The sequence below is a fragment of the Melanaphis sacchari genome, unplaced genomic scaffold (genome assembly GCF_002803265.2).
Source record: "Melanaphis sacchari strain LSU unplaced genomic scaffold, SCAv2.0 Contig77_pilon_pilon, whole genome shotgun sequence".
NCBI classification, from domain to species: Eukaryota; Metazoa; Arthropoda; class Insecta; order Hemiptera; family Aphididae; genus Melanaphis; species Melanaphis sacchari.
In genome coordinates, this window is record NW_020271547.1 from 2,869,290 (window position 1) to 2,883,923 (window position 14,634).

The 14,634-nt window shown below is 29.5% G+C and overlaps 2 protein-coding genes across 2 annotated transcripts; both read left to right on the plus strand.

The window, feature by feature from the left end:
* The first annotated feature begins 247 nt into the window (after nucleotides 1–247).
* LOC112601375 (torso-like protein) lies at nucleotides 248–9,609 on the plus strand. Its single transcript, XM_025348982.1, has 3 exons — nucleotides 248–1,042; nucleotides 5,266–5,674; nucleotides 8,791–9,609. The coding sequence occupies exons 1-3, from the start codon at nucleotides 840–842 to the stop codon at nucleotides 9,172–9,174; spliced, it is 996 nt and encodes a 331-aa protein (XP_025204767.1). The 5' UTR covers nucleotides 248–839; the 3' UTR covers nucleotides 9,175–9,609.
* A 1,067-nt stretch (nucleotides 9,610–10,676) lies between these two features.
* On the plus strand, nucleotides 10,677–14,616 carry LOC112601355 (T-complex protein 1 subunit beta). The gene is made up of 6 exons (XM_025348940.1): nucleotides 10,677–10,830; nucleotides 10,951–11,266; nucleotides 11,965–12,297; nucleotides 12,361–12,589; nucleotides 13,692–14,248; nucleotides 14,313–14,616. Exons 1-6 carry the CDS (start codon nucleotides 10,828–10,830, stop codon nucleotides 14,483–14,485), a joined length of 1,611 nt encoding a protein of 536 aa, XP_025204725.1. The 5' UTR covers nucleotides 10,677–10,827; the 3' UTR covers nucleotides 14,486–14,616.
* The last annotated feature ends 18 nt before the right edge of the window (nucleotides 14,617–14,634 follow it).

The following is a 14,634-nucleotide window of genomic DNA, read 5'->3' on the forward strand; positions in this document are numbered from 1 at the left end:
GGATCAATTGTTTTTTACCAAATCTCTCGAACTGCAACGAAAATAAAATAAAAAAAATCATCGAAGACGTTACGCGGCACACGCTCCCGGCACGGTTTAAGGATCGCGCGCACATGCTATAATGGTTATAACAATAATAATATTAATCTGACATAGCTACCAAGGTATGATATCGGAAGCGGTGGGTTTATCTCGCGATAAAATAATAATTATTGTTATAATATCTCAGTAGTACGCGCGGCCGCGATGTGGCTAAAACGAACGAACGGACGCGCGCGATGCGATGTTGTAGCGCGCTATGTTTTGATTGTCTAACGAATAATAATACATCTCCGACGATAAGGTGCGAGCGGTGGTGACTCAAACGTTCCGGCGCGCACGCACGCGACGATAGAACACAAAAATATTAATAATAATAATAATAATAATTATTATTATTATTATAAATTCCCGTCGGCCGTCTACAGACCAAGTCTAACGTTATATCTCTCATTCGGTTTTCGCTCCATAGCGCGCGCGCCGACGATAAAATAATATTATAATAATATTATAATATTATATTTTATTTTGTTGCATGTACGAGCGATGTGTGCGGCGCTGCAGTACGCGTGTACGTAAGTACGGAATCGCCGCTTAGTGCCAACCGTACGCGCGCTCCCCCGCTTGACCGGTCTCGCGCGATACGTCGTTTTTGTTGATGGCCGGCGCCGTCGAAACCGCTGCAGACTGCTGACCGCGGCCACATCGGTGGACCGACCCCGAGACGGACGCCTGCGTGTCATCGGTACGGTACGGCAAACGTCGTCCCCGGGGCCCACTTCACGCATCCGACGATTGCGATGTTCGCGGTGGCTGTCGCCGCGGTCTTGCTGCTCGCGCTCCGGTCGGCCATCCGCGTGGACACCACCGGTAACGTGGACATCGGCCGCGGCGTGGACGTGCTCCAGCGGTTCGGCATCATTGGCGATGTGTTGTACGGCGACGTGTCCAACACCAAGGAGATGGTCACCCACGACATAATCGAGGGCGCCGATCGTTTTACGTGAGTGTACTCTCAAAAATCCAACTACAGCCTATTTTATAACTGTGGTGACGATAAAAAAAAAAAAATTTTTTTCAAAAATCCAATAATAATTTTGTTGTTATTCGTTTAAACTACGGGCCGAAAATTGTAGGATGAAAAGTCTTTGATTAACCGCGTGCTGTGAATCTTATAAAATCTCAATGTATTAAATACAAAATTAACTTTAAATTACCACGTTGAATTAAAAAAGTAGCGCCCTGCGTTAACTAAAGTAAATAGGTAATAATTAATTAATGTCGTAATATAATAATGTGCATCAATTATTCAGGGATAAAAATAAAATTACTATTTAAATACTTCAAAGTTCAAAATCTTAGTATTATAAAACATAATTTCAGTTTTCAATTAAAAACATTTGCTTTTTAATATAATATTAACGTCATTTTGAAAATTGTATTGAATATTAAACTTTAATAAACCTAACTAATGACATTTCATCCGATGTACAAATTACGTTCAGCTTGATTGTTGTATTTAAAATTTAAATGTATGTTCATGGTAATTTATTTTTCAAGTATTAGAAATTGTGGCAATGATGAGTATGTTGTGCCTTAACCTAGTATAAAATGTCAGAAAATATTTGTTGTCCGATAATTAAATATTTCAGTTAGAATCTGGTTGAACACTAGTAATTAATTAAGTTATCAACTTAACGAACCTAATGAAAACTTACGTCCATTACACAGATTATAATATTAACCAACTGCTGGATAAGACCATTGATTATAAATACTATAGTATTTATAATCAATGATAAGACGTAGGTATATTCGTACAATTATTACTTATTAGTTATTAGTTGGCTACTATAGCACTATTTTAGGTTAGGTTTAATCTATAGGTCTATAATTATGTCTATATTTTACAGTTTATTATACATTTACATTTACACTTAATTAAAAGTTGTGTTGATAAACGCACGTTTTCTCATTCATGATAATAATAACTTTATTGCTACAACGATTCGGTACAAATCGTTCAAATTATAGATTATTAATTGTCTGTAAAATTGTTAAGGTAGACCACGTAGTACGTACACTTACGTGAAAGTGGTAAAATTAGAATTAGGGACTATATACGATACACATATACATCAATCACCATAAATAGAGAAAAAATATCAAATACCTGATTGCAAAATTGAAATTTTAGTATAAATCAAAAATCAGAATTTCAAAATTTTAAATTTTTATTATATTACATTGATCTAAAATAAATTGATTCTATGAGAATAAGTATTTATATTTTATTTTAGAAAATAAATTTCCGCGTTAAACTTTCTTCAGTATATTACTATTATTAGTATCATAATAATAAACTGTGTTTTAAAATAGTCGTCATCATAAATAATAAAATACTAAATAGACAAAAACTAAAATCTCTTGTTTGAAGTTAGTTCTATAAAAAATGATCAGAGAAAAATATTATCCAATATACTAATAATATAAAACATGCTATATAACTACTATCGATTAAAATAAACATCATTAGGTAATTAGAAAAAAGATGAAAAATATCGAATATTTTATCAAGTAAGTACTTATAGCAATTATATTTGGTTTTTTAAGTAAACTGTTAATTTTTTTTATATTTAACTCTACATACAATTAAAATTTGGAACCATAATTATTCAGGGATAGGATTTAAAAGGATTCATAAATATATAAATATTCGTTAATAATAAACAATAAAAACCACAAAATATGAATTTAAAAAAATGATGAAATAAACATAAGTGTAATTACCAAAGTATTGAAAAAATATAATTTTATGATATTATTATATTAAATGTCATAAAAATTTAAATAATTCTACTATAAAACCTTGTCAATGCATTGAACATTCCACAAACTATTAGTGTGGTTAACCAACCGCAATAAATATTACCCCAATATGAATTTATAGAATATTTGAAAAAAAATTCCATTTTCATTATTGTACATTAAAATTTGAGTATTAATAAAATGTTAAAATTGTCTTCATTTTATTAAAAATTAAAAATGTGTTCAATGTTAGTTTTCCAACCTCAAAATGTTAAATAATTATTTTATTTATAACTCGTTATAAATTCGTATACATTATATTTACTTATTTTACGTATAACATAAACTATAAATGACCTTATTGCGCTCTCCCAATAACTAATCACATACATGTACCTGTGTATTATCAGTATTTGCGGTATAACCTCATGGCTTATGTAGTAAAAATAGCATATACTATATAGGGATCGATAAATGTATAGGCCTATAATTATTATCTATTTAATACTGTTTACTTATAAATATTAAATCAAACGCAATTATATAAAACAATACATTTTTTACTATCCACTGATTTTGTATAAATTAATTGCGATTTAGTTAATTTCGATTCTTTAGAGATTATTTTATCTACGCAGCAGTCCATACAGATAACCTTATTTAAGTATTGTAATTATAAATTAATAAATAGGAGAGTATTTAAATAACTACTCTGCTGTACAATAAATGATGAGTGTACCTCGGAATCATATCAACTTCTGAATTAGAAGCAGCTAGGTAATGTATTTTGGCTATTTCATTGATATAAATGAGAATACTTCGATCTTATTGCATTAAATATATATTCTTAGCCTATTATTAACATTTATACATTTTGTATAGGTAACTGTTTGATAAATTATCCCAAATTACTATATTACATGTTATCCGGATTTTTCGTGAATAAACATATTATATAGATGTCAAAGAGGCGAGGCCTTTTTAACATATTAAAGGTAATACGAATATATCAGACTAGTGTCTGGACCAAATTTTAACAGTTTCATATTAATATAAATATATACTCCATTATTATTTATATAGATAAAAAGATAATCAGTCTTTGTGTGTTTATACTTATTTATAATGTTGTTTAAAATATACTCGTAAGTAATACTGTAATATAGGTTAATGTTAGAGCGAAATTATAAGTTTAAAGCTTAATAAGATTTATGTTGCATATCGTCAGTAAAAATGACAAAACTAGTAAATGAAATATCCAAGTATAAAACTTTATTAATTACAAATAGTATAAACAAGTCGTTATAATAGAAATTAAACTCTTCAATATTATGATAAATAACTATACGAAATAATTTAATTTATATTTATTCGATTAAGTATGGATCAATGATGCAGCCCATCCCAAGCCATTACTAGGTGTAGCGGCCGTTAAACCACAAACAAACTCTTAGACCCCCTCCTATTATCAAAAGTTCTAGATATAGGACTAAATTGCTTTATTATATACCTATATAGTATAAATGAGTGGGTGAGGATCCCAGAGAAATCCTGTTCCTACACACTTAATAATATGACTTGTATAAGTTATAGCTGCAGTTGTACGTATACTACTGCATTTTTAGACAATCATATTAGACTATAGATATCTATTATTCTAAATCTACTACAATTAGATTTATATATATGTATAGAACATGTTGAATGAATCGTCGACCGCGGCATACCTTGTAGGATGGATACGCTATATATATTATGTAGTGTTATACCGTTACGGGTCAATATTTTTCATAGTGTGCCATAGATCAATTTTGATAATTTTTCCTATTAATACATATATGTATATGCATATACATTTTGTTATTTCGTTGTCATTAACAGTGAACACATTGAATACATATAAGGCTCCTAGTTTTTAAATGTATGTTTATTATATATATTATCAATATAACATGATTAAGCAGTTCACTCAAATTGTTATTTGTACTTCATCACCGGCAGTGATTTGAACTTCGAAGACCTCTGAACGACTGGACTATAGTTAAATAACCACTAACCAGACTTAAAATCAGAGATAAGAAATTAGAAAATTGAAGAAAATAAGAATATTGTACAATATATTATAATATTTTAATTCTTGCAAATTTAATCAATTATTGATAAAAAAAAAAAAATAAATAATAATAATTTTTTAAATAATATGATGACTATAATAAATTATTTGTGTGTATACAGCCTATGGGGGGATTTATCCCCTTTAACCCCCTCCCCGTAAATACATCACTATTTTATGAATACATAATATATTGTGTAGTGTATTGATACCAGCATACCGACATAATGTTTACTTTTACTTTATTTATTAAGTACCAATTAAAATATGTTTATATTAATTAATATAAATATTATTTTTTTCAGTGAAGTCTTAAATGTGACAAAAAATCATACAAATTTACTAAACATCACATTTTGTCCTGATTTGGACTGCCTATTTGATGTATATTTTGACGGATTTCAAGTTGATCTAGCCGATAAACCATGGAAATTGTTGACAACAAGTAGATCACGACATATGGTATCCGAACGATTTGGTGTACCTGATATAGCAATGGGATTTGGACAAAAATTTGTAATTGTGTCCTATAGGCGACCAGTGAAACGAATTAAAACATTTGACAATTTCACACAATTGGCAGAACTAAAATCAACAATATCTGACAAATTTAAATGTATGTCCATTGGTATAGAATCAATGGTGACGGATTTTATTACGGAGCATGGATCACATTATATTGATGAATACACATTAGGAGATACTGTTTTTCAGGTATAACTAATAATAAGTTAACTATAATTACCTATAATTATTTAAAATTAACTACCTTAAATAATATAAAAATATATACTTACATATTTTTTTACGGCAATGCATAATGGTGGTATTAATATATATTATATATAAAATATTGAACTATAAATTGCATTTTGAATTAAATTCAAAAAACCACTTACCATAATGTATATTGTATTTACTGACAAATCGTTAAATTATTATTTTATGTAACAGATATTTAACACTTGTACATCAAAACTAATATTTTAATTGAACATTTTTAAAATAATTATTGAGTACCTAATCAATATTGTTCAACGAGCGTCTTTAAATTTCAAAGATACTTTAGAGTGAAATAACTTGGTAAATCATAATTCAACTGAGCAGATAAAGTTAAAAAATAGTTAAATTTCTAGATTTGTTGTAATTCCCGATTTCGATGTTTATCATGATTTCCTCAAAAACAACAAGTAATCTAAAAACAAAACAAAAAACCGCCAAAAAAACGCTTTTTAACCTAGGTATATGAAAGTTGGACAGATGCAGGTTAACCATTTTAGAAATAATCAAATTTTATTGTCAAGTCAAAAGTTCATATACGCACTCTAGAATTTAAAATAATATTCATTATATTGAAATTTCATTAATGATAAATGTTACTATTCTTAGGTGCTCATACTTATTAATTTATATCAATATCCATTCTCTGTGTGAATATTTTTGCTCTGTATTAAGCTTATCGCCTAATTACATGAATTCAAATAATCAAATGAACTTATTTATCAGGTAATTATTTTAAATTCATTACAATTAAACACATATAATAACATTAAACGCAAAAATATATACACGACGGCGCGTGTTATTATGTTAATGAGCGATTATACATGTAATGATCACACTGTTTTTATAATAATTTATGGAATACACCGTGACTATTAAACTCATTATAGAAATTTAATACAAAAAGTTTATACTACGTACAATGTACATGGACATTGGGCACCAAGTATATATCAAATAAAATTATTGTCCATCACGTAAAAAATCGTAGGTTTTTGCTCTCGATATCACTTGTATAATAATAATAATTATAAAATAATATATTATATGTCTTCAATATTTAAGTTTATCGAGAAGAGCATTCAATTAAAAGCTACTAGAACTCCCTTACATACATAACAGTATATAGCATTATAACATTAGTGTGTACTGTGTTCATCCTAATAATAATAGTGATAGGTATATGTTGTGGAAACAAATACTTATAGATGTGCTATACATATAATATTGTACCTATATTAATTATATTTAATACGAGGACTATCTCAAAATCAATTTCTGGAGAAAGTATAAAATATAAATTTTTTTTTTAAACAATTAATTTACTATAAAATATATTTTTTTCTTTATAGTCTACGTTCTACAATTCTATGTTCTTTTTGTATTGTATAGTATAGTTTTTTCATGTTCTTTTTGAAGAATGATTCCATTAGTGTTCTGAGTCATTGCAAGTTTATTCCGTTCACAAGGTTCATTGTATGTAAATTATTGTGGTGAGATTCACGAATTCATGTCTAGAAATATATGATAATCACTTGATGTTTAATCGAGATTGTTGGATGGATGATAAAAAAATATCTCGGACTCACCTTCAACCACAGTTTTTATGCGTGGTCTTGCATATTTACGAACAGCTTTTGGGCAAGCATCCCTGCCTTTTGCTTGTCATTAGGTACTCTTCTTAGGTCGCGTAATGCCTTCCAGTAAATGTGTACATCTTCCCAAAAGACGAAATTTTTGACCGAATCGCACTAGTCTGCAATTGACGAGGACCTCGTAAAGACGGAATAAACCGTCACCGGCGTTTCCCTTGCACATTCTTTAGGGAAGATGTAGACTGATCCTCCGTACCTCATCAGGCCATTCGCTACAATCATCATGTAGAATTTAACGGTGACAGCGCAGAAAAATAATTTAAACGTTAACGAAACCGTTTCATGTTACTATTTAATACTTTTTTTTTTTAAATTTCAAGTATATTCTGCGCTCTACTGACCGATTTTGATATTGATCGTATTATGCGACAAGCCTAGGGTGTAGCCAAGGTTGGTGTTGACCCCCCCCCCCCACTATTGATTTTAATTTGATTATTTAGTAAATCAGCGATCAAAACAAGAAGACTACGGTTAATGTAATAAAGTTAAAATACAAGTACTTTTACATTAAAAACAAAGTAATTCTAATTAAAACGCATATTTTGAATGACTTTTTATTTGCTTTCTGCGTTCTGGCCTGTTAGATTTTAATTTTCTAAAAAGCGGAGTTGGTAAATTGCGTCCCGCAAAAAAGGTCATAGTTATATACTGTGTAAATTGCGGCCCGAGTATATTTTATACATACGTAAATTGCGGCCCAGGTATATTTGAAATGTACGTAAATTGCGGCCCGGGATATTCCGATTTCCGGTCGGCTGGTTATATTATCTTTAATATTGATCGATAAGATCACTTGATGCTCACTTATATAATATTACTAGCCGCCAGTGTGCTGTGTGCATTTGATCGAAATATTTCGCACGAGTTTTTACATTGGTCTACAGTATTTACAGTATTTGGTAAATTAGTATTTGTATTTTTTTTTAAATTTAATAACAATTGAAGTTATGAAAAGTAAAAAAAATAAAACGTTGAAAATAGTTGATGGTTTCAAATTTCGTTTTCAAAAACTTCTGAAGAATGATATTCAACGTTGGTGTTGTACAAAGTAGGCAAATATATTAAAATATACCGGGGCCGCAATTTACGTATGTATATAATATACCGGAGCCGCAATTTACGTATGTATAAAATATACCCGGGCCGCAATTTACGTATGTATAAAATATACCCGGGCCGCAATTTACATAAAAAATTTAAAACGGGACGCAATTTACAGCGACCCCTAAAAAGTGACCTTTTAGTAATTTTGAGCTGTCCATTCCTGATATATATCTAAACCTTAAACCCTCTCCATTCATAAATTCTGGCTACGCCAAAATATTATGTACATACCAATATTAACGTAATGACCGCGCGCGAATATGTGCGGTGTTTGTCTGTCCTGCGCAGGTGTTGGTGTATCTGCCGGTGTTCTACAACAAGTTCTACAAGTGCATTCTCAACAATTGTTCGGAATCGGACACGGCGTTGCTGCTGTCTCCGGTGTACACCGAATATCAGGGACAGGTGCTGAGCGTCGGATCGAACGCGGTGGAGAAATGGGTGGACACCAATCTGCAGGTCGAGTCCAAGCACGGCCACACGTACGTCAGCCTGTACGCGCTTAAGAACAGGCCGGAGCTGTGCAACGAGATCATCGCGCTCATGGACGACCAATCGGTGGTCGGGCTGCACCTCAAGGTCGTATCCACGTTCGCCACGGAACCGGCCAAGCGGAAATGGTTCACCGAGGTGCTGGACAACCACGTGAAACTCCGGGAAGTCAACCTCTAAACATCCCGGCAATGGGGGCGGAATATTCCACTTGTACAATATATGATATTGTGGATTCTTATATCCGACGACGTTTAAAGAATAACGTCAGGTCGATAGTGTACATTTTGTAATGGTTATAACTTATAAGTATAAAATCACTGCAGGGGCGGCATCTGTGCTCGGCAGGAGATCGTCGATAGTATGGACGAGAAAAAAATTTATCATCTATCCTTTTCTAGCGCATAACATTATATTATAATTGAGAGTTGTACATAACTATTCACATTGTTACATTGTTTAGTGTTTATTTAAAAACAACACCAAGTAATTTTTGTTGAAAAATGATTCAATAATTCTATTTTGTGTAAGATAATTGTTATTATTTTTTTATTTTTTACGATACTTGTAAATCGTAATGTAAACTATTGTACATACTGCCTACTACCTTTAATATATATATATATATTACATAAAAAAATACAAATATAGTATTATTGTTACTTCGTGTAGACATATAAGCTTATATTTATTAATTATTTTCATTACATCTATATAAAGGTCAGTGTTAATATGTTAAGGTAAATACAATTGTTATAAGTTATTTTACATACTGTTATTACTTGACTTTAAACTGTGTATCTGTGTAAGTATGCATGTAACGCGATATAATATAATATGGTGCATGAAAATAAAAATAAGTATTTTAAAATGTATATTTATGTTTGAGATGTATGTATTTATATTATATAAGGCGGTTTTTTTATTATGAACTACTCATTATTTCAAAAACTATCATCTTGCAGTTTACTACTATATGTGACTGATTTTCTCATTTGTACATGTTATCCTAAATATACGTAAAGATTTACTGTTTAGTCGAATTTTTTGGAAGAAACATATACGAACATAAATTTATACGTCTCTATAAGGGATCTCGTTTTTTGTCGGAATTTTTTTAAACGTGAGGTTTATTGGTTTGATACGTAAAAAAAACTCAATATCAAAATCAGTTATCCACGAACGTGTTTTTCTAGCAATTAAAATTTCATGGTAATCGTAATAGTTTTATTTTACGCTTTAAAGTATTTTTATAATGATGCGATAGTAGAAAAGCTTATAGTATATCCCAATGATCAATATATGCTCAGATCATGGAGTAATAACTCTATGGTTCAGATGGTTAGTCGCCGGTTTTCATAAGATGATCGCCATAAAAACATATAATATAGAACTGATAAAAATATTTATCGATTGTATGGTACTTATTAATAAACATTTAATGAAGAGAATTCTAATTTAGATCTTAAAATCGAATCGGTCAAACTAGTCTTCAGTTGTCAAATCTGTATTAATTTAAGAAATGGCGCGTTTTTTTTTTCAAATTTCCCGGTGTTTTACATTGCTATGTTAGGTTGGTATCTATGATTAACTACAATCTTTGATAAGGACTTTGTGATAAACTAAAGCTAAACCAACCAAACGGCAGTAACCACCCACCACCGGTCGACCATACATTATTACAATTTATAATACCTCGTTGTGATTTTGTATATTTGTGAACAAACAAAAAAGTACTGAGTTTTTAATATTTTTCTAAAATCAAAATAGCCGTCTTTCCGGCATAGTTTCTATTCGTTGTATAGTATTCATATTATTCTATAGATCGCCAAAATGGTAAGTTACAATATTAATTATTTCGTGTGTTCACTTAACCTACCAAATCTAAATTATCTTGTGTAGGCGTTTTATTAAGGGTAATTAGTAATATTATTTGGTTATTTTTTTCCATTAAAGGTTTCTTTAAATCCAGTTCGTATTTTGAAAAATCAAGCCGAAGAAGACAAAGGTGAAAATGCTCGTTTGTCCAGTTTTATTGGAGCCATCGCTATTGGTGATTTGGTCAAAAGCACATTGGGTCCAAAAGGAATGGACAAGATACTCATATCGGCTGGTCGCGGAGGAATGGATGCTAAAGTTGAAGTCACCAATGATGGTGCAACGATTTTGAAAAATATTGGAGTTGATAATCCAGCTGCCAAAATATTGGTTGATATGTCTAAAGTTCAAGATGGTGAGGTTGGAGACGGTACCACATCTGTTACTGTTTTAGGTAATATGATTTAAATTATTTACCATTATAATGTACCTATAATTAGATAAATATTTTGTGTTGATGAAACTTAGTATTAGGTATTTAAATACTTAAAAATAAAAAATTGGTTATGGCTTTAATTTATGAATGACATATGGTGTTTCAACTTGAGTTTTATAATATTTAGATTCTTACTTTCTTGTCAAATCTATTATTTTTTTTATCACATTGGCTGAAATTAATAATTAATATATTTTTATTTGATTTTGTGTTTTAACTGATAATTAATAAATTCCAAGTCTGATGTATTAAAATTACAAATAATTATTATTATTTTAAATAACTATTCTAGGTTATTTATTTTTATACTATCATTTTTTTTTTTTTTTTTAATCAAGTTAACTATTTATTTAAGCATAATTATATTTATTGGTTATTTTGAGTTTTTATATTAATTGTATTTAAAAATTATAATTCATCAATAATAATTAAATTTCAATTAAATTTTGTAATACATTTATAATGTTATTAAAACATCAATTATTAGCTAATTCAAAAAAAGTTTTGTTGCTTGAATTAAAAGACATTTAATTTGATAAATCTTTAAGATAATATAATAAATATAGTACATTTTTGTACCTCTCACATTATTTTTTTTTTATCAAACACTACTTATTATAAATGAATTGGAAGAATGATGTTTTATTCATTTTTAGCTGCTGAACTGTTAAGAGAAGCAGAAAAACTAGTTGATCAAAAAATTCACCCTCAAGTCATTATATCTGGATGGAGAAAAGCAACAACCATTGCACATGAAGCTTTACAGGCTTCTACAATGGACAATAGCAAAAATGATGCTAAATTCCGAGAAGATTTATTGAATATTGCTCGCACAACTTTAAGTTCTAAAATTTTATCTCAACACAAAGAACATTTTGCTAAATTGTCTGTTGATGCAATTTTGCGTCTAAAAGGTTCTGGTAATTTATCAGCTATACAGATTATTAAGCTAAAAGGTGGATGTTTGGAAGATTCATTTTTAGATGAAGGTAAGTACATTTAATAGACATTAAATAAAACTTGAAAATATTTATTAACTTTAATTTTAATAGGTTTTCTTCTTGACAAAAAACCGGGCCAACATCAACCTAAACGAATTGAAAATGCCCGTATACTTATTGCCAACACTCCTATGGATACAGATAAAATTAAAGTATTTGGATCTCGTATTAAAGTTGATTCTATGGCCAAAGTAGCTGAACTTGAATTAGCTGAAAAAGAAAAAATGAAAGATAAAATAGGAAAAATTCTTTCTCACGAATGTAATGTTTTTATTAACAGGTAATATAAAATTGTTTGATAATATTATAAAAATCTAGTTATGATTTTTTTTTCAAATTAAATTAATTGTGGAAAAAAGATTTATGAGGCTTATAAGATTTATGGTTCTTAAACTGCTCTTAGGACTTTTAATACTCTACAAGAATAGTTAAAGGGCTTCATGAGCACATCTTCTATATTAATAAAATTCATATATTATATTTACATTCAATATTATATGAAAACCCATTAACATTTAAACTATTCATTAACCTGCATATTCTGTGTCATAGTCATAAAAAAAGATTAGAGATACAAGTTTGGTTTTTTTTGTTCGTTTTATGTGTACAATAATTAAATTTATTTATCTAAAATCAACGAAGTTTTAATAATTTCTTCAGTCATTACTTATTAACTATTGTTGATGAAATTATTTTTTACATGTGTGTACTATTTTATAAAAACAATTTTCAATTAACTTAAGTTTTTGTGAGTTATTATCAAAACTGATATTTTTGATTTTTGAGGCTTCATAAATTTTTATTGGGAACATGGATACACAAATAAAATAGTTAGAAAACCGCTGCTATAAGAACTATTTATTATTTATATATTTATAATTAAAAGTTTATATTAATTCAATTTTAAAATATAATTTAATATGTACCTTGTTACTATTTAAAATATTTTATTGTTTTCTAGTTTACCTTTAGTGTGTGGTATCTGACCTCATAGTTGCGCACACAGGGTAATTTATTTTTCTGTTTAAATAAAAATGTTATTGATTGCTATGTGTTTAATATTGTATTAGAAATTATAAAATATTATTTTTTTTTACCCTTTTAAAGTTTATTAATTGTTAGATACAAATTAATTAATTTTTAATTTTTATGTGTAAGTCAAATAAAAGAAATAAAATTGTTTTGATATTTTTGTGAATGCTTTAATTACTAAAATATAGCATTATTCAATGGATTATGAAATTTTGAAAATAGATACTGTTAAATAATTACCTTGTTTGTTAACCAAAATTTAAGTTAAACTAAAGTCAATAATTGTGTTTTAAATAATCAAATTTTGATTAATTTATAAATTAGTTAAAATTATTGTTTTATTATTTCAGACAATTGATCTACAATTATCCTGAACAACTTTTTGCTGATGCTGGTATTATGGCTATTGAACATGCTGATTTTGATGGTATTGAACGATTAGCCCTGGTAACTGGTGGTGAGATTCTATCGACATTCGATTCTCCTGCCATAGCTAAGTTGGGTACATGTAAACTTATCGAAGAAACCATGATTGGGGAAAGCACATTGTTACGTTTCTCTGGCGTAGCTCTTGGTGAAGCATGCACCATTGTAATCCGTGGTGCGACTGAGCAAATTATTGATGAAGCCGACCGTTCTTTGCATGATGCTTTGTGTGTATTATCATCCACCGTGAGAGAACCAACCATTGTTTATGGTGGTGGTTGCAGTGAAATGCTAATGGCAAATGCAGTTAGTGCTGTAGCAGCTAAAACACCCGGAAAAGAAGCAGTAGCCATGGAGGCTTTTGCACGTGCCCTACAGTCTTTACCCACCACTATTGCCGATAATGCTGGTTTAGATTCTGCACAACTTGTCAATGAATTAAGAGCCAATCATGCCCTTGGCAAGAGTACAATGGGTCTTGGTAAGTTATCATATTTAAATATTTAATTTTCTAGTATTATATTATATTAAACATTTTGTTTTAGATATGGAAAAAGGCACTTTAGGATGTATGCGAGATATTGGAATAACTGAGTCCTTTGTTGTTAAGAGACAAGTACTAGTATCTGCAGCTGAGGCTGCTGAAATGATTTTGCGTGTTGATTGTATCATTAAAGCTGCTCCAAGACAACGAGTTGAAGATCGTGGTCACTGTTAATTTCTAACTATCTTAAATTTATATAATAATATTCATAACAAACTAACTCCAAACACATCAGGTTGTTTTAATTCACATGTTTTTTATATACATTTTTTTTTTTTTATAATATATAAAAATATGAAATACTATTCACGAGATATTAATTT

What these genes read in the sequence shown, in the direction of transcription:
- LOC112601375 (XM_025348982.1), top strand. Translation starts at nt 840, where the DNA reads ATGTTCGCGGTGGCTGTCGCCGCGGTCTTGCTGCTCGCGCTCCGGTCG. An exon ending in GAGGGCGCCGATCGTTTTAC is followed by an intron (nt 1,043 to 5,265) that starts GTGAGTGTACTC and finishes TATTTTTTTCAG; the next exon opens with TGAAGTCTTAAATGTGACAA. An exon ending in TAGGAGATACTGTTTTTCAG is followed by an intron (nt 5,675 to 8,790) that starts GTATAACTAATA and finishes TGTCCTGCGCAG; the next exon opens with GTGTTGGTGTATCTGCCGGT.
- LOC112601355 (XM_025348940.1), top strand. An exon ending in CACATCTGTTACTGTTTTAG is followed by an intron (nt 11,267 to 11,964) that starts GTAATATGATTT and finishes ATTCATTTTTAG; the next exon opens with CTGCTGAACTGTTAAGAGAA. An exon ending in TGTAATGTTTTTATTAACAG is followed by an intron (nt 12,590 to 13,691) that starts GTAATATAAAAT and finishes TTATTATTTCAG; the next exon opens with ACAATTGATCTACAATTATC.